The sequence below is a fragment of the Denticeps clupeoides genome, chromosome 5 (assembly GCF_900700375.1).
Source record: "Denticeps clupeoides chromosome 5, fDenClu1.1, whole genome shotgun sequence".
NCBI classification, from domain to species: Eukaryota; Metazoa; Chordata; class Actinopteri; order Clupeiformes; family Denticipitidae; genus Denticeps; species Denticeps clupeoides.
Window position 1 is genome coordinate 31,589,267 of NC_041711.1, and position 27,262 is coordinate 31,616,528.

The window sequence follows — 27,262 nt, forward strand, 5'->3', positions numbered from 1 at the left end:
GACAAGCCGATAGAACCATTCAGCTCAAAAAGCTTAATTAAGAAAAGCATGTGTATTTCGATCGTAATAAAACACTGCTATCAATACAGCAATGAGGAAATACAATAAATACATATTCCATTATTCCAATAATATTTTAGCTACCTGGAAATAAACCCGTCGGCGCATGCTTAACTTCCTATGGGTTCTTTTTTTTTTGTTTTTCCTTCCACACCCTTTCACTGTAAAACTACGACTGCTGCATCACACAGAATTCAGCACGTCAAATAAGCGTCAGTTTAATTTTACTTTAAAACAGAATAAAAACACAAATGTGCATTAACAACTGCTTTGGGGTTTATTTTACAATTGAGAAAATAAAATAAAAAAACAAAGTAATTGGCGCTAGAAAGATTTTTTTTTACAATATTGTTGATAAAACATTGAAATGTATAGTCATTGTGCATCGCTCAATTATTTCCACACTTTATCATGCATCAGATCGGATGCAGTATAGTTTTTTTTTCTGTAAACCAAGCCAGAAAAGCTTCTTTTCTTTCAAAAAAAGGGAAATTTAGTGTCTCTACAGCATATAGCTATTTACAGAATGTGTTCTATTTTGTTTTGTTTATTTATTTTTCATATATAAAATGACAATATAAAAGTTAAAGAATGCACACATCTTAAAGTACAAACAACATTGAGCTGTTGCAAATGGCAAGATATGTCATGTGAGTTTTACAGTTTGTTACTAACCATTATAACAGACTAATATCATCTTCTATGGGTTGAAATCAAAGCGGCACAATATAGAAAGAGGATACTGTAACAAACCATACATTTTGAAAATTACTATAAAGTGATATTTTACATTGAAAGGAACATCATATTTTTAAACAAACTTGCATACTGTACTGCGATACCTTCTTACTGATTGAATTGAACCAAAAGCAGCAATACGTTAACTATTCAAATGTTTACAGGATCCTTTCCTTGATGCAACACACAAACCTCTGATCAGAGCTTTCAGTTAATATAGATGCTGAATTTTAAAAAATAATCAAAGGAGAAAAATGAGCAGGAGTCAAATAAAATTAATCTGCTTTGCCATATGGAGACCCCATTTTTAAAAGTTTCTCTTTACAAAATTAAATTTGTCATTAAGGTGCTACTTAAGTCTTCCAAAGGGCTTCCATTTTAACTATACAATTATTTTCAACTTCTTCATATTACATTTTAGTTTCCTCTTTCCAAATGTGTTTTTTTTTTCTCCTTAATCCTCAACTATATTCGCCAGTAGTCATTTTTAAAGAGCATTAAATGAATGAAAACTTGTTCAACATCACTAAAAGACATGCACAGATCAGACAAATAGGATATAAATACATTACAAAATAAGAGTTTAAAAGCTTGGCAAAAAACATAAACATGAACATAAAAAGACATGGTCCAGTCAGGCAGTTTCACAACAAAAGTAAGACTTTTTTTTCTTTTCTTTTTGATTTATTATTAATTTTTTAGGTTTTTTTTTTATTTATTGTTTTTGAATTTCTTTTTCTTGACGGCTCAGTTTTTGGCCCAGTGCAGTAACTGTGATCAATATAACTTTTTAGTGCAATGAAATCTGGTCAGTTACGTAGCTGGCTCGCGCCGCGGCGTCGACGGCTCTCACGGCTTCTCCTTATCCAGCCTCTCCAGCGCCGTGACGAACACCAGGTGGTCCTCCGGTGACTTCCCGTGTGTCTTGCTCAGGTGCAGCTTGACGGCGTGCTTGCTGACAAACGTCCGATTGCAGAGCCTGCACTGGTACACAGCTCCAGTGCCAGAGTCATCATCAAGGCTTGTCAGGGGTGCCACAGGGCTCCCGTATGACATCTTGTCTGTGATCACCTTAGAGGCAGCCTGCTGCTCCCGTATATGCTCCACAGACAGCTTGGACAGGTCCTTCAGACTAAAGCCCAGGTGCGACTCTAAGTGGCTGATGTAAGAGGAGGGAGTCCTGAACTGGGAGGCGCAGTCCCCGCAGAGGAACACGGGCTGGCAGGAGTCCATGTTCTTCAGGAACTTGGTGCCACCCGTCCTCCTCAGCTGGTACTTGACGTTGGCCAGCCAGTGGGAGATGGTGGTCATGGACAGGCCGGTGAACTTGCAGATATGGACGCGCTCCTGGGGCCCCAGGTCGGTCATGGCGTAGCGACCTTCTGGGGTCTCCCTGAGGCTAGAGGCAAACTGGGCCTGGAGGATGAGGAGGTGCTGGGGGTTCCAGTTCGACTGCCGGCCCTTCCTCTTTTGAACGGGCGAGAGGTCTTCCAAGGCGTCCTCAAACGCACTGCCGTCCACGTCCGACTTCTCCGAAATGGACGACGGCGTGGAGGACTTGGGGGTCAGCCGGCCCGTGAGGTTCTTCACCATGTCGGAGATGTCCATCAGCGCGTTCTCCCGCAGCGGCGACGAAACGGCGTCGGAGAGCGAGAGGCTGGGGAGGAGGTGGCGATTTCCATTGACGGCCGCGTGGAGCGCCGAGCAGGAAGTGCCGTTGCCGCCGGCGCCGCCGCGCTCGTCACTGGCCGAGGCGCCGCCGTGGCCGCTGCTCTTGGCCTTCCTCAGGTCTATGGGCTGGTCGTTGTTCTCGTAGTAGTAGCGGCTGATGGGCTCCGCCGGCTTGACCTGAGCGGCGTTGTAGGCGGGCTTGTCCATCACGCTGTTGCTGATCTTGTAGAGCATGGCGAGGGGGTCGGAGGTCGCGTTGGCGGGCTTCGAGGCCTTGCTGAGGTGCGTGTTCATGATGGACTGCAGTGCGCTGAGGGGGTTGACGAAAGGCCTCTCGGGTGAATGGTCGGTGATGATCCCCAAGCTGTTGCCGTTGGCGACGGGGGACTTGCACGCCTCCGGGCCGTTCCTCGCGTGGCCGGGGTTCTCCGCCGGGCCGTCTTTGGGCTCCTTCTTGCATACGAACTCCGAGTCTGCTTTGCGCGGGCTGCCGGTCCGCGCCGCGCCGTCCTTCTGTTCTCTCCGCACGGGCGAGGGGGACTTGGCAGAGGACGCGGGCCTGCAGCGGTCCCCGCTCACCACCCTCTCCTCCTTCTCCTTTTTCACCAGGGCTTTCCCGGTCACCTTCTCCACCAGCTCCTCCATGGCACACACGTTGCTTCTCAGAGACGGTGGGGACGGGGGGCTTCTCGGAGACTGAATTACTGACCCTGGGTCAGTCACCAGTCCTCTCAAACTGCTGTTGAACGCCGGCTGCACGGGGACACTCTGGATGGATGGGGACAGCAGGGTGGACGGCTTAACAGCACCCTGCAGCTGGTAGGCGGCGTGAATGCTGGGGTAACCGCCCCACGTGGGGGTGCCAGTTTGAGCCTTGCTGATGGCGCTGGACACAGTGTTCTCCAGAGACTTCAGGATGTCCAGCCCCCCTTTCGGCGTTTCCTCCAGGTCTTCTTCCCGGAGGTACTTGTAGGACGTCGAGTCCACGTCTTTTTCCCCAGGCTCCTCCTTTTCCTCTTTGATCTTTCTCTCTTCGGGTTCACTCGCCTCCATCTTTTTTTCCTCCACCTCCTTCTTCTCCTCAGAAGCAGAGGACAGAGCAGGGGACACGGGCTGAGACTTGACACTGGGAACAGGAAGTCGCGTGGTGGTGGGCGGCAAGGGGATGGACTGGATCTTTTCCTCCACCACTGGGTCGAAGACAAGCTGCTTGCCCTTCTTGGAGGCGGAGTTTGTGACCTTGAGGAAGTGACCCGTGACCATCATGTGGGCGGTCAGCTGCTGCAGGGTGTCGTGGGAGCTTCCACACTCCATGCACTTCAGGATCTGCGCCTTCCTGGCTTCGAACTGCCACGTGTAGCTGGCCCCGTTCTGGTAGCCGTAGCGGTTGTTGGGCGTAACATACGGGTTAGCCGCCGTCTTAGGATCTTTCCCGGGCTCGCCATGTGCCACCATGCCGCCGGGGAGGGACTCGGGGGAGCATGGCGAAATGAGGGGGTCCTGAAGCGCGCGTTTTTTGGCTGAGGGCACCAGCTTGGTGGCCAGGGCTGGCACGGGTTCCTTGAGAGGCACTTTCTGGTAATGCTTGGTCTTGATCATGTGGACGCTCAGGTCCTGCAGGGACTCGAAGGAGTGGCCGCAGTACATGCACTTGAGCACCTTCTGGGCGTCCTCCTTCCCCTCCATCTCCATGAGCGAGCGCTTGCGGGGCTTGGACCAGCGCTTGCCGTGGTCCTCCTCCTTGTCCTTGTTGTCGTCGCGGTAGTGGCCCGTCTCGTTCATGTGCACGGTGAGGCCCACCAGCGTGTCGTAGGCCGCGCTGCAGTCCTTGCACCGGAACTTGCTGGCGCCGGTGAACACCGAGCCGTACAGCTTGTTGTTCTGCCGGTACAGCTGCACCGTGCTGAAGAGGCTGGGCTCCGGCAGCAGGTGGTAAGGGGCTTGCTGGAGCGTCTTGGCCAGGGCCGCTTGGTGCCAGTCGTACGCGACGCCGCCGCCGTTGCTGGAGCCGCCGCTACTAGCGCCGCTACTAGCGCCGGTGCTGTTTGGCGCGGCGGCGCCGTTGGAGTTGGCGGCGTGGCCGCTGTTGGTGCCGCCGTTTTGGCTGTTGCCGTTGCTGTTATTGCTGCTGCCGGTGGGACAGGCGGTGGAGACGGTAGACGGCGCGTTCGCGGCGGCGCTGTAGGGGGACGCCGTCTTCGACTTCATGATGTCCATGGTGATGCTGGACCAGGACGCGTCGGAGATCAGATTTGCATAGACGGCTTTCATCTGGGCCAGGCTGTCGGAGAGGACGCTGCTGCTGTTGTCCGCATGAGAGGACGCCTCTTCCTTCTCCTGGCCGTCCCTGGAGGATGTGCTCTTGAAGTCGGTGAGGCGGTCGCTGGTGTCACTGAGCGGGGAGCCATATCCGGCGTCGGGGTTGGTGCCGTTGCTGAGGGGCGAGTCCCGGTAGCCCCTCACTGCGTCCTCCTCCTCCTCGTTGCACAGATACTCGGCGTCCTGGCCGTCCAGGGAGAGGCCGTCGTCCTGGAGCTGCTCCTCGTCGAGCGTTGCTGCCTTTAGCTCCTCCTCTGGCACGTAAGCTGCGGGACAGGGGACAAAAACAAAAAAAAAAAAAGACATTCTTATTTACCGCTGCCAGATAAATGCGTACATTCGAATTATGATGACATTTTACACGTTCTGCAGCTACAGTCAACCCTACGAGCGCGAGACTTTCCGATGTCCCCGTCCTCTACCTAATGCAGTTTTCATTGCGCCCGCCTGCTTCCTTGTCCCCGGGGAAATCACAAACTCTTCGGTGTGTGTGTGTGTACACACACTGTGTTCTCCAGGCACGCTCCACCTCCGAAATAGCCGACTATCATTCGCGTAAACGCGGCGTCCGCGCGCCGCGGCGGTCAGAAGACGAGCAGGCGGCGCCGATGCCTGAGAATTAGCGCGCTGCGCCGATCACAACGAGCATTTCTTATTTACCAGGGTCAGTGCCTGGAGCCACTGTTAAATATTAATTTATGAGCGAGCCCAACAAACAAAATAAATGTGCCTGGAGAGAGAGAGAGACGGGGAGAGGAGGAGAGGGAAAGACGGAGAACAGACGAGAGTGGGGGAGAGGGACAGGAGAGACAGGAAAGACAGCCCCTTAGTTCTCCCTTTATCTCCTTCCACCATGGTGAGATGTGTGTCCTAGATGCCAGCATCAGTCTCTCCCGACGAAACAGATGTGCTGTCAGCTTCAAACGGCACGCTAAGCTGTCATATCATAATCTAAGTGGACGTAATACCTGATGTACGTACGCCGGCACATTTACCGCCGCCTGGAAGGAGACGGGGAGGGGAAGAGGCGAGCATCTGCACCGGCGTCTCCTGGCTGCTGCTCACGTCCTGACGCGGTAACGGATCGCGACGGATCCGTTCCGTCGCACCGCGCACTTGCCGGCTGGGTAAGAATTGGAGACCTGCCGGCCACTGCGGGCGCGGCGGTGATGAGGAGAGGCCCGGTTTATTCACCGGGGGTGAACAGCACCCCGCTAGGTCATTGTGTCGCTGTGCCGCCGGTAAAAACGCGCCGCGTGGTGAGATCACAACGCTAAAAGTGACAGCGAAGGGCGGCATTCCGCGAGGACAGCTGCCAATCAAAATTCAGAACCCCCGTTGCCATAGAAACTAACTAGACAATAGGCTCAGTTCACGCATGGAAAACATTTACATTTATCCAGAGCGACTTACAACGCGCTTTCAAGTTACCATCGATGAAGAGATCAATTCCGGTTCACTAGGACCCCAACTATGAATACATCTATTTATTCACTCTGTTGTAGATTCTGTACACAAAGTTCGACAACAAGAAAATTACAATTTAATCTAAATATTCTCTAAAGAGGAAGGTCTTGAGCTGCCGTGTGAAGGTGCTCAGTGACTGAGCTGTTCTGACCTCGAGGGGAAGTTCATTCCACCACCGAGGGGCCAAGACGGAGAAGAGTCTAGATGAATGTTTTCCTTTTACCTTCAGAGATGGAGGGACCAGGCGAGCAGTACTGGAGGCTCGGAGTATACCAGGTGCAGTGCGAGGTGTAATAAGGGCTGTGAGGTAGGATGGGGCTACTCCATGTTTGGCTTTGTAGGCCAGCATCAGTATTTTGAACCTGATGCGTGCAGCTACTGGGAGCCAGTGGAGGGAACGTAGCAGAGGGGTGGTGTGGAGAAGTTGGGATGGTTGAAGATCAGTCGTGCTGCTGCATTTTGTATGAGTTGTAGAGGTCGGATGGTATATAGAGGTAGACCAGCTAGAAGGGAGTTACAGTAGTCCAGTCGTGAGATTACCAGGGACTGAACCAGTAGTTGGGTGGCCTGAGGAAAACACCTCAACAAGCAACAAACTGTTTGTGGAGGAGGGCGGGGGGCAGGGACAACGCAGCCAGGCACAAGTCGTGTGCTGTCCGTCACCGCTCCATTTTCTGCGGGGGGGGGACGGGGGGACGCCATGGCTGAGAGCGGGCGAAAGAAGCGCCTGTCACTTCCGCTCCTGGACACCCGGCGCTCAACGAGACAGGGGACGCCGCCGCCGAGACGCGACCCGCGGCTGGCTGTCACGAACAGCGGGGATTAAACCAGCGGCCGTGCCAGGTCGCGCCACACCGACAAATGTCTGCAGCCCTGTTCCATTAGCGGGCAGATGTAGAGACCCCGACGTTTCCACACTAACCCGCTAAAATAAAAAAGTGGGTGGGGCCACCGTCATTTTGTCTTTTTGTTTGTTTTTTTTGAGAAGACGTCTCGGGCGAGTCATAATCTTCTTAGTGTCTCGGTAAAAGACAGACTATTTTCCCTCTGTTGGAACGCAGGTAATACATGTTTAAAAGGAACCAGGAAGTTTATCGGGCGCCACCTTGCTGTCCCTCCATGCTTCTTTTCTGCACGAGTCAGCTGGTTGTAAAATCAATAAGCCTCTCTGTCAAGCTCCCGGTGCCGTACCATTTGGCTGCTGTCAAACCCAAACAAACCAGATAAGATATCCGTGCAGGCAACGAGACGAGAGCGAAGCGGGCCCTCCTCCCCGGGCCCCTCCCCTTCCTATTTATTTACCCACATTTCTTTATTTATTTGATGTGATTTCGGGAAGTGGGGGCAATCACAGCAGTCATTTGCAGCACTAATGCCCAATCCTGGCCCCTTTCAGTCATGTGATTTAGATGGTGGGGGGCAGGTCCAGAGCGGGAGGGATCCCGGGGCCGTTTAGGGGACATTTTAATGGGAAACTGGCAGCCTTATTCCTCCTCCAGATTCCGTTTGTCACCCGGGTCTCCATTACAAGCCTCTTGGCGCTGATGGCTTTGGACAGCAGCTGATCAAAAAGCCATTGCTTGACCTGTGCGGCGTGGCAGAACCGGGGAGAAGGGGGGAAAAAAAAAAAAAAAAAAAGAGTCCGAGTGAGAGACGGAGAGAAAGTGGGGATGAGAAGGGGAGGGGGGGGGGGGTTAGGGGGCTTTCTAGGACCGGGACACGGGGGCTGTAAATAAAATGACATTATTATTTCCCCTGTCCCGTCATGTAGAAAAGCCAATTATGGTAATGTAGCTGCCGGCGTGTCAGAGGGAATGCTGGGATGTGTTCCCCCGAAGCGGCGTAAGTGAGTGTGATACGCCAGCGTGGGGGCCCTACCCACACAAGCCTGTGGACGGATAACACGAGCAGGCAACAGAAGGCCCTCGCCATCCTATTATCAATCAACAGCAGGAAGGAGAAGACACACACACACGCGCAGGAAGATAGTACATTTGTAAAGTAGATATGTACAAAAAAAATGAAATAAAAAAAAAAGCTGCCGAAGACAGATCTGATATGCTTGATGGCTGCTCTTTCTTCTCACGCTGCAGCTTATGCTTCTCCATATTTGCGTCCCCGCATCGTGCCAAACCGGTAATTTCGCGATAGGATTCAGGAGAGCGAATGCCAGGCTGCAGCGTCGTATGAAGCTACATTTTGATATGCGCTGAGGATTATCAATAAAATACATCCTGCCAAAAGGTGTTTTTTTTTTGTTTTGTTTTTTTTAAACGGCGCGGCCGGTTCGGCACCCTATTGCGGCGGAAACGTGTGCGCAGTAACCCAAGCGCTCCTCCCTCGCCGGTGTTCACATTTATCAATGGATCGGACTCGTGTTAACGCGCCACGATGTGCCAACAGGCAGCGGGCTGCGGGCGGGCCCTCCGAGCGTAAAGTATTACTTCCCCGCAGGCCCAGTCGCGTGTCCGTGGCCTAGCGCTTAAAGGAAGCGGCCCCGTGATCAGAAGGTTGCCGGTTCGAATCCCGATCCGCCAAGGTGCCACCGAGCAAAGCACCGTCCCCACACACTGCTCCCCGGGCGCCTGTCATGGCCGCCCACTGCTCACCAAGGGTGATGGGCTAAATGCAGAGGACACATTTCACCGTGTGCACCGTGTGCTGTGCTGCCGTGTATCACAATGACAGTGACAATCCCTTCACTTTCTAAAAGATGTGCCGATTGCACCAAGTGGCCAGTGGAGGCTTCCGGAGGGTTCAGGGTTCCCTACAGGGACACGGCGACACTCCCGAAGGTGGCATCGGACGGCAAGATGGAGAGTTATCGAGTATCAACGACGCAGGAAAAAAAAAGTAAAATAATAATCCACGTCGAGCTGAGAGAATAAACCCGCGCCGCGAGTCCCTCGCTACGCAAGTAAAACGAAGGCCGGTCGGAGCGAGCGTCTCCGTCCTCGACGCCGGCACGCGGCCGGCCGTTCTCCACCACACCGAGGCCCGGGGAAGACAAAGGGTGGTGTCTTTCTCGCTCTCTCACTGCCTCGAGCGTGGTGGGTGTGTGTGAGAGAGAGAGAGAGAGAGAAGCTTGTGTTTTATTTATAGAGTCGGGTTTATTTATACCAAAGAACTCAAAGATCAGTTCAGAGAAACGGTCACCATCAAGAGGAGAAGATGCTTCAATCGATCTTTCACACACACACACATTTACACTGACTCCCATTACAAAAGGCTTTATATTCAGCATGAAACACACACACACACACACACACACACACACATACGCACAAATAAAAATGGGGAATATGCAGCCATTGTATCGATTCGGGCTTTTTTTTTTTTCGGTGGAAAATAAAAAAAACAAAATCAGGAAATAAGAGTGAAAATCCGCGCCGGTGTGAGGGAGGAGATTCGGCTGTTCGCACTTCGTGCTTCGCAGCGAGCTTTAACGCGCTGCCGGATCAATAGGCTGAACCAGCAGAGATCGATTGCAATTCATTTCTGTACTCGTTCTTTCTTTCTTTCTTTTTCTTTTTTTTTGTTGCCTTGTTTGTTTTAGTCCCTCCTACGGTAAGCGGGATCCGACGCGGCGAACGCTAAAAAAAAAAAAAGACACAAATAACCGTGCACACAACAAACACAACCAGGACAGTCGGCGAGTCCAATAAAACCATACGGGATTTGTTCATTCTCAGGGTGCACGTCGGCTCGTACCCGTCCCTCCTTGGCACAACTGGTCCGTTATAATTAAACCGTAAATTTCAACGCGCTCGTTTAATTACGCCACACAATGCCGGGCGGCGGGAGGATAAACAAATGCCTTTGAAGTGAATACTTATAAAAAGGGGGGGTTGGGGGGGACAGACAGACGTCGCGAGAGGCCTAAAGGAGGGAAGGATAAAGGAAGGAGAAACGGAGAGAGAGAGGGCACTCTCCAGGACCGATCTGGTTCTCCTGTGCCCGAGACGTAATTGATTCGTTGCCCCCCCCCGGCGGGAGGTCCGGACTCGGAGCGCTGCGGGCCGGACCCTTCCGGAGCGGCGGGCCTAATTGAACGGCGCCTGCACACAGGTCGGCTTATTAACGAACTGGAGATGAAGGACTAATCGGAAGAGGTGTGGGGTTTTTTTTTTTTTTTTTTTTAGATGGTTCTCCTCGACTCGATGACATGCAGTTAAGTGCTGGTAGGTAATTAGCTTTGCCACACGAGGACCGAGAGCGGGGTGCCTTTCTGGCTTCCTTGGGGGTACACATTGCACAAACAATACAAGAATGTATAAATACATTATAATTTTTTCTTCATCTAGCACCTAACAATCTCTGAGCATGCTCCTCGCTGACAAGTTGAGCCTTATCGGGGCTCTTAGTTTGTAGACTCGATATTCTATAGAAACCGAACGAGAATTGCTGGTGTCTTCCTCTTGTAAGTCGCTTTGGATAAAAGCGCCTGCTAAATAAAGTAAAGTAAAGTAAAGTAAAGTAAAATAAAGGTTGGGGCGCTACACCGCGCTAGGGTTTGAAGATCAGAAGAGCAAAGCAAGGCCGGGGGCCCGAACTTGGCTCTTCACTTCTGATGAGGAACACGCGTATTCATCAATCGGAACATCACGGGTGTTGAGGCGGAACACAGGCCTTTTGTTTTTGAGGAGTTTGTAGTAAAACACCCGCATTATAGAAGTGGGTGCAGGCCGCTGCATGCGGAGAGCAGAACGTGACGTTTACGAAACACCCAGCAGATCTGGCAGCTGTCTGTACTTCTGTCATGTGAAGAACTTCCAGCACGTCAGAGACAACTCGTCGCTGTAAATGTGAAACAATGCGATTCGCCGGTGAGCTTGTCTTGACACGCCACGTATATAAATCTGACACAGTGCCTGTCACGCGATCAATCAATTTTATTAAAACTAATTCGTCCAAACACCTCAAAAGGGCTTATTTTCATATTTTACAATGCGAGCATTTTGGATGTTGTGTTAACTATCATTAACAGTTGGAAAAAAAATGCAAAATAAAATAAATTAACGACTGGGGCAGCGGTGGCCTAGCGGTTAAGGAAGCGGCCCCGTAATCAGAAGGTTGCCGGTTCGAATCCCGATCCGCCAAGGTGCCACTGAGCAAAGCACCGTCCCCACACACTGCTCCCCGGGCACCTGTCATGGCTGCCCACTGCTCACTCAGGGTGATGGGTTAAATGCAGAGGACAAATTTCACTGTGTGCACCGTTTGCTGTGCTGCTGTGTATCACTGTGTATTCACTTTAAAAGGGACGCCTACACTTTGATGCAACTGCTGAAATATATATTAGAGTGAATGTGTTTTTTGTCACCATTAGAGATTAGTATAAAACGTAAGTTTACTTTTTACTGCAATAACAACAACGCAAATCAAAAAAAAAACGAAGTCGCGCTAAAAACCCAGCGGTTGAAATCTCCCCATGTGGTAAACTTTACGCGGCTTTACCTCTCACCTGTACACGGGCCCCAGTAAGACAACAGCCAGCAGCAGCCGGCTCCATCACCTAGCAACGGCCGGGCTGATAGATGACCCCGAAGATGGATAATTACCGTAAATCACACCAGCTCAGACACTAAGAGGCGGTGCGGGGAAGGGGGAGGAAAAGAATGGAGGGGAAGGGAGAGAGAGAGAGAGAGAGAGAGAGAGGGAGAGAGCGGGCATACATTAATGCACCTTGATGAGCGGCGGGACCCCCACTCGCCAGGGCCACGGCAACAACGGCCCTGCCTCTGTAATCCGACACCGAGGCCCCGCCCAACCAGAGAGCCGGCGGCTCGTCAAGAGCCTCACCTCTTCACACAGAGGCGCCAATCAAAGGCTAGACAGGCGATCTCAAATCCAGCAGTGGCGGGGGGAGGGAGGGAGGGAGGGACCGGACCGTCCCAAAAGCCAGATGGGATGGGGGGGTGGATGCAAAAGAATAAAAAAACGACACAACGATATTAACTATTTAACTAAAGTAAAGCTCTCTCACAAACACACACACACACACATCTGAACATTCATCCTATGGAAACTATGTAAATGAATAAACATATACATATATATATATATATTTTTTTTTTTTTTTTTCTAAATCAAGTTGCATTTTACTCATCAACAGCTTAGCTGTTCTTCCGTCCCTCCCCCTGCCTTTCTTTCTCTCTCTTTTTTCCTTCCCTCGCTCCAAGACATCTGATACGTGTGCCTGTGATAGACTGACAGGTAATGAGAAGAGTGAAGGGCCTTTGGAGACAGGAGCAGGTGTTGTCCACAGCCTGTGTGGCTCAGTGTGAGGCTGCCACGTACTTCACTCGCTCGCTCACGCGGTCTCAGCGTCTCCCTCTCTCTCCCTCACACACACACACACACACACACACACACACACACACACACTGCGCGAGAGGGGATCAAATAGAAAAGTGGGAAAAGGGGAGGAAGAGAAGAGGAGCCGGTGCAACCGTGTACATAAAGAGAGAGGGAGCGAGGAGGCGTTAACGAGAGAGAGAGGGAGGGAGAGAGAGAGAGAGAGAGAGAGAGAGAGGCCGGGCGAGAAGGGAAGAGACGAATTCAAAGTCAGCTGACAGTAAATAACCCCGACTGGAGCTGTAACTAAAGTTGTCATGTGATCCAGCGGGAGTGTTTGCACTGCGAGAAACAGGGCCTTACTCGCAAAAAAAATCCCCTACAAAGTTTTACAGCGGCGCGTTAAACGCCGCGCGTGTGACACAAATCAAAAAGGCCCGGCGGGCGCACTGCCGGGTCCCCCCCCCGCATGGCCCGGTGTCTCCCCGAGCGCCGGACAGCGTCATAGCAACGCCAAATCATAACCCAAACAAGCAGAGGTCCGCGGGCCGCGTGTTCCAGCGCAGAAACGCGCCTTATTCGCTGGGGACGCCCTCGGCATGATGCAACGACAGCACAGACGAATTACTGAAATTCGGAAAGTAAAAATTATTCTCGTATTTGGCAGCCGTAATGAGAGCCAAAAACTGTAGTGCCAAGCATGTACAGGACATATTTATTGTTTTATCTGCCAAATGAGTACGTTTTACTGAGTTACGCTATTCCAGATGAGCTATCGGTATCTGTATATTCAATTGTCTGGCGTATTTTACAGTACGATGCAAACGCTGTCGGCAGTCGTGAAAACATCCAGTTACGTCCTGACGGTAAAACACACAAATCATAATGACCCAAAACCAAAAGAAACATTCATTTAATACGAGTTTGAACTATCAAATCTTTTTCGTGACATTCTGCAAATAAAAGTCCGCAGATGGAAAATACATTCACTCTTTTTTCCATTTCAAAACAAATGTCATTTGTTTAAGTGAATAAATTTTTGACGCAAATCTGGGAGGCTTTGATTAGTTTCGTTTCTGAAATTGCTTGAACAGCAATTGCTTTATTGTTCTATACTGTTGCAAGAGATATTCAGCAAGAGGATCCTTTACTAGCCCAACAAGTGGGACGTTTACAAGACATTTGCACAGTACTGTAAGTGACTGTATTTGTGACTCGCACAGCCAAATATATATTTTTGGTGAGAACATAACGACTCTCAGTGTAAACATGAGTGTTGTAACGTTTCCCAGCATCCCACCTGGCCCACTCATGCCCAGTTTATGGCCAATCAATATTTAACAGGTTCTACCGGACTGACTTTACACTCTCGTCTTTGAAGTCGCATTAACGCCAGTTACTTGGCGAAAACCAGCCGCTACGGGGCGGGCGTTCGTCGGAGGGAAGAAAATTCGCCGCGGCCTCGCGCAGTTTAAACCCCAGCCAGGCGTCAAGCGTCACCCAACCTGTCTCGGGGAACCAAGACGAGACAGGCGGCGTCAACTTAGGGAGACTCGGATGCCCACATCTACACAGGAAAGAGGGGAGAGAAGAAGAAGGAAGACGCAAGTCTGTCTCCCTGTATAATTTGCCATAATCCCCGGCTGGGAGATAGTGGCGTGTACGGCATATCTAGCTAACAGCATCAGTCGGTGGCAGCTCTTAATCTCGTATTTACAACCATTTCCATCGTCTGGTGACGATGTGTGATTATCGTCCTGTTTTTATATATTTCTGCACGACTTCACCGCAGATAATAGCGGCATTATGGGTGAGGTGGGAGACGGCGGACATTCAGGAAAAGTTTAACACAAGTGCCAGGCGGAAAACCCGCATTGGCTGCATTTGAACGTCAGATGGGGAACGTCCATCTTCTTTCCAAAAGTGTACCATAAAAGACAACAATGGCTTCCTTCAGTGGGGAGAGAAAGTGGGAGGGGACAGGAGACTCTCCCACTAAACTCTTGGAGAGCTGGAAGATAAAACTCTCTGAAGCCAAAGTGTTCGGGTGAAAGACTAAAAAAAAAAAAAAAAAAAAAGCTTCAGTAACATTTTCAGGTTCGGCAAGAAAGGAAGAGAAAGACGGACGGACGGTGAAGAGAGCCGCCACGTCCTTGAGCTGTGGACAGAATGGGCCGTCGTCTCCGAGAGGACGTCCTCTCCTCAGTCATGGGTGAGGGACAAAGGAGAGAAGAGAGCAAAGGATCCTAATGAATCCGTAAATCAAGCGTCCGACGGGAAAAGACTCCCAAAGAGAAACACGTGACCGGGGATCAATGGAGACGTCTAATAGGAACGGAGAGAGAGACACACACACACACACACACACAAAAGACCTGAGTTCTTGAGACCTGAGTTCACAGATTGCGAACATGCCCACCGAGACAGTGTGTGTAATGCGTGAGTGTGTGTGTGTCCTCACCCACAGTTAAAGTCCTCCACAGATATACATAAATGGACACAAAGACACCCAGCGCACACACACACACACACACACACACACACACACACACACACACACACACACACTTTAGTGTAATCTATTAAACTTCCCTCCGATTGTCCCCTACCCGGGAGGCCCAGGAGGTCCTCCTCCCCCGTCTTCTATCCTTCTAGTCTAAATAATATTGGCCATGATAAATGACACCATAACTCTGATATCCACAATCAATCTCTGCTTTAAAGACACATCCATCTTCGGTAATGTTGATGGGGGGATTCAGTGGAACAGGAGAAGGGGGGGGGGTGACGTGACTGTTTTCCTGACCTCGTCGCAGGAGGGGTGGGTGTGTGTGGGAGTGGGAGTGGGTGTAGAGCACTGAGTGATGTCTGTCAACTCACATCTGGGCTACGAAAATAAATTAGGCTCATGAAGACAAATGAAAAGGGCCATTCTGACAAACCACCGAGAACGGCCCAGACAAAGAGGTGGAGAGAGGGAGACGGAGGGGGGGGGAGAGAGAGAGAGAAAGGGAGAGAGAGGCTTTTGATGTAGTCACATCGCACAGGCCTGATCACACTTTTTTTTAAAACCTCTTTCACTCCCTCGCTTCCCTTTCTTTAATTCTTTATGTTCCTAAAATCACCTGCTTGGGAAAAAAAAGTCACCAAGCACAGGTGGTGTGTGTGTGTGTGTGTGTGTGTGGTGTGTGTGCATTCAGTTGCCGTGAGAAAGCCATTTCTCTGTGTTTGCGTGTGTGTCACGTTGTGCATGTGGGTATATTAGACTGTATACATGAGTGAGTTAGTGTGTGTGTGTGTGTGTGTGTGTGTGTGCGTGTGTATAAAATGTGTGTTTGTGTGAAAGTGTGTGTGGCCGTTTGGGTTAAAGTGGAGGTGGGAGTCGGGCTGAACTATCTCTGACCTGTCTGGGGGGGGGTGGATATTTCCCTTAATGATTTACAGAGGCCTTTAACGGAGCAAAATGAATGGCTCCGGCTCTCCCGCCCCGCCCCGCCCCGCCCCGCCCGACTCAGGCTCTTAATTATTAAACATATACGTGTGCCTCCACCGTGTTTTAGATTTGGAGTGGATTTCCACCGTTCTTTAGCGGCCATTTGATCGTCACCTCTCTATGTTCAAATATTTCGGCACAGCTCAATGCATCGGCGGAGAAAAAGAACGTAGAAAACCAGCTCTCGGTCGACTCGGGGTGCCGGTAAACTGAGGGGCGAGTTGGACGAGACTCGCCGCGGACCACATCTGTTCACATTATCTCATCTGAGCCGTGGGTTGCCGGCGTATCGCCGGCCCGATATCTCATTACACGTAATGTCATTAGCGGCTCGACGCCCGGCTCTCCGGGCCGAGCGCGAGGGGAGGAGGCCGCGGCGGCCCCGCCCAGGTGAGATGCGTTTATTGATTCCGGTGGGGGGCGGCCGTTGCCGCGTTACTCCTTGCTCCTGGCAAGGTGTTGTTTTTACCCCCCCCTTGCCCAAAGACCTCACGTGAGCTCCCACGGCCAGACCGGGGACCCGTTCGCAATACGAGTGGGACAAAAATATATAAATCTAATAAAATACATACACATATAAATGTAAAAAGTTGGTTACGGCATAAAAAAGAAAAAAAAAAAGGAAAAAAAAAAACAACACAAACAAATAAATAAATAAATAACCGAAGCAACAAGAAGAAGAAAAAAAAATGAGCCGGAGGCGCTACACAAACCTACACGGCACAGTGGAGGGTTCAGGCTGTGCGCGCACGTTGGTGTTGGGAAGACAGAAAACATTACAGGGCCCTTTTTTTGGCAACAGGCAAAGCGAGGCGAGTAGAAGAGAAGGGGGGGGGGGTGTTGTGTGTGTGTGTGTGTGAGAGAGAGAGAGAGAGAGAGAGAGAGAGAGAGAGAGAGAGAGAGAGAGAGAGAGAGAGAGAGAGAGAGAGAGAGAGAGAGTGTGTGTGCAGGGGAGGGGGGAGGAGCCGTGCAGTGGAATGAACTCTCTCAGGCTTTGTGGTGCACGTTTCCCAAGGCCCCCGCCTGGCCCCTTTGATAAATGACACATGTCATTCTGTCAGCCGGTGACAGTGCAGCTGGGAGGCCCTGTGATGTATGGCTCGGCTGAAAAAGGAAATCAACTTTTTTTTTTTTTTTTTCCCTCTCCTCCTCTCTCTCTCTCTCTCTCACTCTCCCACTCTCTTTCTTGGCCTGGACTGAGAGCGTTGGCCTTTTTAGATGAGGATTTAGGTTTCCCTTCAGCCCTCCGAGCCTCGTCCCCCTCCTCCTACTCCTCCTGCCCTCCCTGCAGAGAAGACGCCCGGGCCGAGAGCCGGGCTTTCCGCGTTTCCGCGTCGTGTACGGACCTGTAACCTGAGCACCGCGTCGCAGATAAATCTAAGATTTATGACGACGCCACGAGGTGAATAAAGAGCGAAGATGGTGGTAGGGGACGGGTTTCCGGTTTTTCCAGACGATTCGGTGTCACTGCTCTGATTCGCCCGATTCGAACAATCGGCAGGAGACGAATGCCGAGGCCAACGCCACGCGGCTGTTCACCGAGAAGGAGAGAAAGCAAAGCGGCGAGGAGGCTTCATTTTAGAGCGAGATCCCTGACATTTTGCAGATCCGGCGTGCACTGCATCGCCGAGCCAATCGGAGCCGGCCCGGCAGAGGAGGCTCCGCCCAAACACAAGAACATACAGGGATGGCTGAGCTTGGACAACAAGCACCTCACTGTCAGGCCCACCTCTCTCTCTCTCTCTCTCTCTGTCTTCCCATCCCTCGCTCCTCCTCTCCTAAAGCACAAGGCTCTTATTTACATTTACAGCATTTATCAGACGCCCTTATCCAGAGTGACTTACAGTCAGTAGTTACAGGGACAGTCCCCCCCCCGGAGCAATTTAGGGTTAGGTGTTTTGCTCAGGGACACAATGGTAGTTAGTGGGATTCGAACCCGGGTCTTCTGGGGTTCGAAGCTAGGCTACTACCACCCTCTTATCTGTGGCCTGGAGATGGAAGGCCTAAAAACACACTCGTGTGTGGATCGGCTGTGACAGGAACTTTTGTGGGAACGTCGCCCTACCAGGGCAACGCCGGTGGAGCGGGGTGTGGCGCCTCTGACTGACGGGTGTCGTTCCTGCGTCCCGTGCATGAGGGAAGTGACGGGACCAAAAAAAAAAACGCCCGCCACATGCAGACCGTGTTTAGTTACGGATGCGAGGCTTCGCCGGTTTGAACAACAGGAAGGTCCACCGAGGCTCTACCACAATATGCTGCTAATGGAGGGGAGGAGGGGGGGGGGGGGGGCGCCGGAGAGAACGGCCAAGCCACCTGGGGGGGCGCGACCCGCCGGTGACCCCGTCAGATGTGCGATCGCACTCCGGGCCGGCCGGGAGAGGGCGGGAAAACGAGACATCATTAGGGCTGAGTGATGAGCGTCGGCCATGTTTGACCCCTTGCTTTTGTGCCCGCCTGCCTTCGCCAGCCGATGAGCGAAGCGGCGGCTTTAGACTTCACCTCACTAACGCTCAACAACAGCGCTGTCTTCAGGTGAACCAGGATGAAAGAACATTCTTTTAAATTAAGCTCTTTTAAAACCCCCTTGTTCCTCCCTCTTGCTAAAGTGACTTTGCCGTACTTCAAACACTTTGCTGAAGCAAATTTATGAATATTCCGGATGTTTGCCATCACGGTGAGAGGCTTATTCCTTCATTTGGGCTTTTTTCTGTTGTGCTTTATCCAGTCATGGCATTTTGGTGTTAAATCACATATGAGGAAGTGGTCGATAAGAAGAATACAAAAGGCTGAAGGTGTCAAGAACTGGTTAAGACTCTCACAGACAAGGCCAAGTGGGTCTGTAGAAGGAAAAAAACTGCACCACAACTCACAATTACGCATCATCAATCGCGAATAGAAATTCCACAATGTGCAAGCCCCGAGACCATTCACCCTCGTTCTTCTGGTGCACTGACATACATAACATAAATCTGAAAGTTAAAACTCTGATCATATATTTCAGCGCTGTCGCTACCTGTAATAAACAACCATCAGTAATTGGCATGTGGTTAAATAGAAAAAAATTCTAAAAGTCTGCTTTACGACAATTTAAAACAAAATTTCACATCTATATAATTAAGTGGTCATGGAATTTGAATAAAACTCCAAACATTTTTGCTGCATGAAAAAAAAATGTATATTAGGAAGGTTAATATCACAGTAGTTTTTATTGACTTGCCAGCTAGGCTAAATTGACTCATACTTAGAAGAATGCAAGAGAATGCAGCCAAACAAGTTAAATAAAATGCTATATATTAAGTTATATATCTGGCAGTGCAGATCCCACGCTAAACCGCTAACAGCAACAGCTGGCATTAGCCCAGCTTAGATGTGAGAAGCTAGAGTAGCCATAAACATTTCACCACACCACTCATACCTACAGCCTTTTGTTACCATCTGCGGTGTGCCGAAGTGTCTTTTAGCAGACAGGCCAACTTTTACAAAATGTGCACTGACAAAGAAATTAGTTAAAGTGTATGACTAATGTTGTCCGTAGTAGAATAAGCCTGTTCTTCGTGACAGTGTGGCTAACTAGCATTGTGCTAACTGCTGCCACAGACAAGCTAATGAAATAGCTTCTGAATAAGATGTAAAAACTACAAATTGCGCTGACAAAACTACATAAAGTGAAATTTTGTTAAACAACAAATATATAAAAGTTGTATAAAGCAACTTGTAACATGCTAAGGCTAATTCTAACTGTTGCACTGGGAAGAAAGTAAGACAGTAATCATGACAAAAATGCATTCTGCAAAGGCTTTGTGGGTATTTTCCACATGCTTCATCTGTTTAACTACAGACATTTTACAATATTTAGAATAAACTATTTACTAATTTCTTAGACCATTTCCTGTGATGATATGATAATGGAAAAAATATAGAGTGGTATTTTGTGTTGTTGGAAAATTGCTACCGAGTTCAAGCTAAATATGTATCAAAGTATGCATGATATTTTATGAAATGAAAAACTGACCCTGACTCCCACCCACATGCTGGAGGTCAAAGTGGTGGTGGCGAAGAGCTGCTCCGCACAAAAAAACAAATCAGGGTGGTGCAGTCAGGTGTAATGTCAGACACAAACGTATGAAGTTTAATATTTAATCTCCATCCATCCATCCATCCATCCATCTTCACAAAGATCATTATTCCTCACCCTCCACTGCTATTTGGTTTGCCAACGCACAAAGGTTTGTGGAGAGCACGACGTCTGTAGGGTAGGTTTGATTTGCATGAGTGTATCATATTCTACGGTCAGACAATAGCCAGAGGCATCTAGTGTTGGGAAGACAGAGTGAACAGGAGGGATGGAAAGACAGATGGACCGGGTAAGAATGTGGGAGATATATATATTTGAAAAGAAAAGAAAAAAGATAAAAATTTGAGTTCAGAGAGATCATTTATGGAAGAGGAATCCGCAATGATTTCTAAAGGCCTCTGTGCCTGACCAAAACGCATCTGTATTAATAATATCTTTGAGCAGGTCTCTCAACACAAGGCAAGTACGCTAAACAAACCGGGGTGACGAGATGAGAGCTGCGAGTCCGCTCTTCCACCGCAGACGAGGTCACGCACCAGCATTTCTGCAATAATAACCTCGGCGGCATTCCGAATTCTCAGTCCCCGGTTTTACCTGCAACACTGACAGGTCTGTCGACGGCGAAATGCACAGCGCTATGAAATATATACTGCACGCGCAGATTCATACATCAGGGAGCAGTTATGCATTTATTTTTTCCAGAATAAAATTCCACGTGGTTTTGCTTATCACACACACACACACACACACACAGTGAATTGCTAATCAGTGATCAATTCTCCGTGCGTGTTTAGTAATTGATCTACACGACATTTCAGCAACTGTTCACAAAATGAACATTCCATTCACTATTTAAATACCGTGGGAACTATGATATTTTGGAGCATTCCACGTTTTTTTCCACGATACCTTCTCAGGAATAACTAATAAAGTCATCTTAGTCATTCAGATGTAAATAAGGAAAAATAAGGAGAAGATGTGTCAGAAAGGCAGAGGGAATGTTTCGCGATATTCTCATGATATATCGTGATGGAGATCATTATCATGAATATACTGTAGGGCACACTGACCAGGCCTAATTCAAAAGCACAGTCAAAGTGTGTGTGTGTGTGTGTGTGTGTTTTCCCCGCACGACTCATGCCAATAGCAGCATTTTCCAGTCATTTCTCTGTGGTACAGGAGCCCGCTGTGCAGTAAAGATAAAGTCAGAGCCGTCAGTGGCACAGCGAGGCCTCCCCGGCGCTCGACTCGCAGGATCCCGCGTCTGACTGCTGCGTTAAACGCCACCGCGAAAGCAGAGACGACGAACATCCGCGCCCCTCCCTTTCCTCCTTTCATTAAAGCGGGCCCGCGTCGGGACGGGGCCCCGCAAACAAAGCCGGGAGGAGTCCGAACCCGCAGATGTGCGGTGCTAACGCGCCGGGCTCGGGAGGTAATAAGCATTCGCCCAAACTGTTCATTTTCCCACTCATTTAACAGAACTATCCGCTTTCCCGTTGTGGACGATTAACTGTCCTGAAAGGAACAAAAAAGGTACAAAAAAAAAAATCGAGGGGGGGGGCAAGACAGGAAACAGATAATGAATGAACGTGAGAGAGGAGAGACGTTTCGGCCCGATTTTCCGCTTTAGGACGCGGGGACGGAATTTAGCGAACGACAACGTCACGCTACAGGTGGGGCCGCGACGGGCGGCGTCCGAAACCGCAAAATTACAACGTACGCGCGCCCTAATCTCCGCCTCCATAGATCAACAGGCAGAAATAATCACCGTTACGCGGCTTCTATCGATCAGCGCGGCGCGCCGCTCATTTCTGGGGGGGGTTTGGTGTACGGCCGGGTGTGGGGGGGCTAACAGAGTGGCAAGGGTAAAGTGTTATTTCTTCCGCACGCAGACAGCTGGGCGAGGGGGAGGGCGAGGCGCACCACTCCGCCGGGCAGTAATTCTTAATTGACACCTGTCAAGATAATGGCCGCAGTCACAGCTGCGGCGGGAGAATTTGTCCGTCGTCCTGTTCATCTGTCAGCTTTAATACCCTTCCTGCAAACTGCCCCCCCTCCCTCTCTCTCTCTCTCTCTCTCTCTCTCTCCTCGCCGGCCCTCGTCCACGCCGGCCCTTTTGTTTAACGGGGTAAAAAGGGGGCGCTTTCGAGTCGAAAGAATTCGCCTTTTCATAAGGCGACGTTTTCCCCTCGTTTCGCGTTGCGTGGACGGCGTCGGGCGAGCGAGCGGAGGGGAGGAGGTGAGGATGATGAGGAGGAGGAGGAGGAGCAGGCAGGGGTCCCTGGGTATGGCACGGCTTCTCTGGAGAAGGCCCGTCTCGTTTGTCTGTTTGTTTGTTGGCATCAAAGGAATGCCTGGCGTTCCGTGTTCTGCCCGTACTAACTGATGTAATGAGTGGGTAAGCTGTGTGCTTTTCTGCGCCAAGGAATTCAAATACTTATTAGACAAAATATTCCGTAATTGCTCATCTTTTATTAATGAAAGGAACATGTTAAATTTAGGTCGGGGAGACGCGCTTCAACACTATGGGGTGCGCTTAAAAATCCTAGCAGTTTAAGGCAGGCTAATCGCATTGGAGATTGAATACTTGATACGATAAAAGGCTTCAGTCATTAAATCGAGGTGATGAAAACATCCTGCTTTTTTTTTTGCTTTGTTTTTTAATCTCATAAAAGAGCATCATGATAAAATAATTCCATAAAAAAAAAAATATATATATATATATATATACCACTTAAATTATTTTCGCAAACTGCTATCAATTTAGTATGCGCACGCTTCAGGTACTAATGAAGGGCATTTCTGCCATTTGCACGCGTCATCTCATTCATCAGAATAAAATTTAAATTAAATACAAAAAACATAAAAAGAACAAAGGCAACTAAAACATTCAACATTTGACAGCCTACATTTGTATGGAGCCTAGAGAACAATTTATTACTGTTTAATAACATAACTATTATTTTCCTCTGTACTCTGCGAACCATTACTCACTGTGTGTGTGTGTGAGTGTGTGTGTGTGTGTGTGTGTCTAGATGTACTCGCCTAAATAACTATCTCTATCTGTGTGTGTGTGTGTGTGTGTGTTTGAGTGTGTGTCTAGATGTACTCGCCTAAATGACTATCTCTATCTGTGTGTGTGTGTGTGTGTGTGTGTGTGTGTGTGTTTGAGTGTGTGTCTAGATGTACTCGCCTAAATAACTATCTCTATCTGTGTGTGTGTGTGTGTGTGTGTGTGTTTGAGTGTGTGTCTAGATGTACTCGCCTAAATGACTATCTCTATCTGTGTGTGTGTGTGTGTGTGTGTGTTTGAGTGTGTGTCTAGATGTACTCGCCTAAATAACTATCTCTATCTGTGTGTGTGTGTCCAGATGTACTCGCTTAAATGACTATCTCTATCTATCTGTGTGTGTGTGTCCAGATGTACTCGCTTAAATGACTATCTCTATCTATCTGTGTGTGTGTGTGTGTGTGTGTGTGTGTGTGTGTGTGTGTGTGAGAAAGGGAGAGAGAGAGAGAGATAGAGCGAGAAGAGGTGATGGCAATAACATGTCCTCAGGACGGTTTCATGGAGGGGGACGGAGAACATTTGTCATTTAACTGCTGAACGCAGATTTATGCCTCAAGGTGCAAAAAAAAAAGAAATAAAAATAATAATGCTTACTTCTCGTACGCATAGAAACACAGGTGAGTATTACGCATTCAAGCCCACGCATGACCTCACACACACACACACACACACACACACACACAGGGTGAGACAATAAGTGGAAAGAGGACTGTAGCTATGTGAAAAAGGAGAGAGAGAGAGAGAGAGAGAGAGAGAGAGGGAGCGTTCGACCTTTGACTGGCTCAACTCCCAGATGCAAATTTAACTATTAGTCACAAAGTGTGGCGCACGAGCAAAACCGGCTATCGACGGAATGGATCGATGTCACCTGCTAACGACACAAGCGCTCCAATTAGTGTAACCTCTGGCGAGGCGGAGGGACGCGGGTCCCCGGCTGCTAAACGCGCGGAGAAGGCCAGCGTGCGCCGCGCCGCCAGAGCAGCCGATCGTGCAACAACTCTGAGCGGCGGCGCCGCAGGAGGATCCTCCGGCGTGGAGGCCGGATCAACTTCGGCCTCAATAACACAAGAAGGAAAATGGCTGAAAGGCCACGGCGCGAAAAAGCAAAAATACCAAGAAAAAAAAAAACAAAAAAAAAAAAGGTGCCGGGTCCCAAAGTGGACGTTGCGGCGAGAAAACGGCATCACCGCTTTCACCGGCATGATCTGCGGCGTAAAAGTAACAGGTATTGAATGTTAAATGCAGATGGAGCGCACTTGCTTGGTAGGTAGCCAGAAGGCCCCCCCCCTCACCAAAAAAAAATAAAAATAAAAAATGGCTGGAAACGCTTCCTGTCACATGTGAGTCTGGCTATTGCTGTTGATTTAAAGCCTTGCGCATAAATCAGAGCGTGCCGATTATTTACAGTGCGGAATATCGCATGGCGGCATCAGCGGCTAGCTGCACAAAGGTCGCCGTGTAATCCTAGCCACCCCGGCCGAGCGAGCCTATTAATCGCGGGCCGGTGGTGCGCTCGACCGCTCGGAATATAAACCCCCCCCCCACACAGGCGCAACTTTAAAAAAAAAAAAAAAAAAAAAAAAAAACTTCCGACTTTTGAGAATTCCCACCTGCTTTTTATAGCCCTAAATAACACAAAAAAAATCGCAATTTTGCAGAAAAAAAAAAAAAAACTATAACTCCTCGTTCTACACGGCTCATTTGAAGAGCAAAAGAACTGAGGGATGGCGGAAGGATGGGAAAAAAAAAAAAAAAAAGATGAAAAGGTAAAACGTGAGGAATAAAAAAGAGGGGGGGGGGGCGGGGGGGGCGTTTGCAGCCGAGCGGCAGAACCGACGACGCGGCTGAATTTGGCGGGGGCCTTTTATTGCGCCGTTAAAGGCGCAGGATTAGCGGGGTCATTAGCCGCCATTGTCTCTCTCTGACATGATTAGTCAGGTAGCGAAGTCCATTTGTCACCTGCGCCGGGAGAGTGGAGTTGATGCCGCGCCGTGGGCCGGGGGGGGACGGGACTGTATAATATCAACTTGATTACATCAAGGCGGCCGCGGACTTGACGCCGTACCGAGTTTGTCGGCATTAATCGCCAGGGCCCCCGTCACAAATCCGTCAGCTTTGGGGGTAATTAGGGACCCCGTCTAATGAAGCCCGGGGACGCGACCTCGGCTATCGCTAATAATTAAAAATCCTTTTCTTCGGTTTTATTCCCGCGCGAGGAATAAAAACACACCAGTCTGACAATAAAACATATTATAAACTATATTACATTTCAACGTAACTCAATGCGTTGAGCGGCCTTATTAATGCGCTATAACGGCTTAACACCGTGTAGTAAGCAGGTTTTGGGGGGTTAACGGGTCTCAGAGAACGTAAAGCCTTCTCATTACACGCTGGGGCCGGAGCCACGAGACCCTCCACCAGGGGTGGCTGGCCCTGCCCGCCCCTCCCCGGTACTCCTCCTCACCGAGGTTCCCGTTTCGGGGGGCGCTAACCGTCGCGGCAACGCGAGTGCACCAACACACTCGGCCGCCAACTTTTGATTGACCATTAAGGCCAATGATGTATAAGCCTGTCAAAAGTGAGACAAATGGATCGATACGAGCGTGCGGAGGGGGGTCGCGGTGACGGCGTGTTTCTGTGCAGGAGCTGCCAGGGCGGATTACCGTGCCCCGTCTCATCGCTGTCAACCTATAAACCTTTCCAAGCTTATGGGGAAACTAAAGCCCGTTTAAGAGAGAAAAAAAGAAAGAAAGAAAGAAAGAAAGAAAGAAGGTGGGGGCAGAGCCAGCAGCCCCGAGTCACACTTCAGCCATCTTTCCTTCTGGTCGGAATGCAGAATAATTGTTGAATATGAAGGCCGGCGTAAATAGGAATTGTAGTTTAGCTCTAAAAGTTCTTGAAAAAAACATTTTTAAAAATGAGATGAGAACACACACACACACACACACTCGGCAGCACTCGCGGATTCCCTTCTCAGTCATCACGGTCACATATTTTAAAATGATAAACCTGCGGAGTTCAAAGTCTCGGCGGCCCGGCCTCCCGCCCGGCCTGCTTTTACGCCTCATATTTCAGAATCCCTTTAAAATTCTATAACCGCCTTTTGTTCACTCCGGTCGTTAATGCCCAACTTCAAAGGCAGGCCCTCATTAGCACAGAGGTAGAAATCCCCGTCACTCATTTACATTTGTTCAAAAAAAAAAAAAAAAACGAGAGGGGGGAGAGAGAGAGAGAGAGAGACCAAATCACTGAAGCTCAGGCTCGATCGTCCGCAGTCGCAGCCTGGCTTGTTAACGTCGTGCAGGCAAGTAAACACTTTCGGGTCCCATGACCGTGAGAATGCGAGTCAAGTGCCTCTGAGTGGCGTTCCTGACATGGGTTCTGCGAAGGGGTCAGACGGCCGGTTTTGGGGAGTGTACCCCCAAAGGTCTGCTAGTCGTCTATTAAACAAAAAAAAAAAAAAACAACTCTCTGTCTGTCTCCTGCTATCATTTTCCTTAAAATACCAGGGATGTGAGGATTCCTCCTCGGAGCAACTTTTTCCTGGGTGGGTGGGGTGGGGTGGGGTGGGGTGGGGTGGGGGGGGGGGTTGTCCTTTTGAGTGGCCAAAGCTGTCAGGAGCATGCGCGTCTCCGCGGGGAGATTTATTGATGTTTATCAGGGATGAATAGATCAAAGGGTGCCACGTGACAGGCGATCAATCACGCATCAAATCGAGGATGGCAATCCTCTAATAAAACCCGAAACAAGAGCAGAGGGCCGGTCCAGCGCCAGTCTCCCTCCCTCCCTCCCTCACTCTCTCACTCTCTTTTCTTTTCTTTCTTTGACTCTTTAGGGTTCAATTATTCATCGTCTCTCTCTCTCTCCCCGGCCCGCGTCGTCCCTCGGCGTGACAGGCGGCTTTGGGCGGCGCGGAGTGGGACGCGTCTCGGGGCGCTCTTACCTGCAGATCGCCGCGGCTCTTGCTGCTTTCTCCTCGGCATAGTGACCCGTCACTTTCCACAGCACTTTTCATGCAGGAAGCGCGATGAATGTCGATCAAAAAAAAAAAAAAACGAAAAAAAATAAAAAC

The 27,262-nt window shown here is 49.7% G+C and overlaps 1 protein-coding gene across 1 annotated transcript; it reads right to left on the reverse strand.

Annotated features, from left to right (window-relative positions):
* Positions 1-314: 314 nt before the first annotated feature.
* Positions 315-27,261, reverse strand: tshz1 (teashirt zinc finger homeobox 1). Its single transcript, XM_028979954.1, has 2 exons — positions 27,134-27,261; positions 315-5,054 (listed from the first exon to the last, which is right to left on the reverse strand). Exons 1-2 carry the CDS (start codon positions 27,171-27,173, stop codon positions 1,648-1,650), a joined length of 3,447 nt encoding a protein of 1,148 aa, XP_028835787.1. The 5' UTR covers positions 27,174-27,261; the 3' UTR covers positions 315-1,647.
* Position 27,262: the final 1 nt, after the last annotated feature.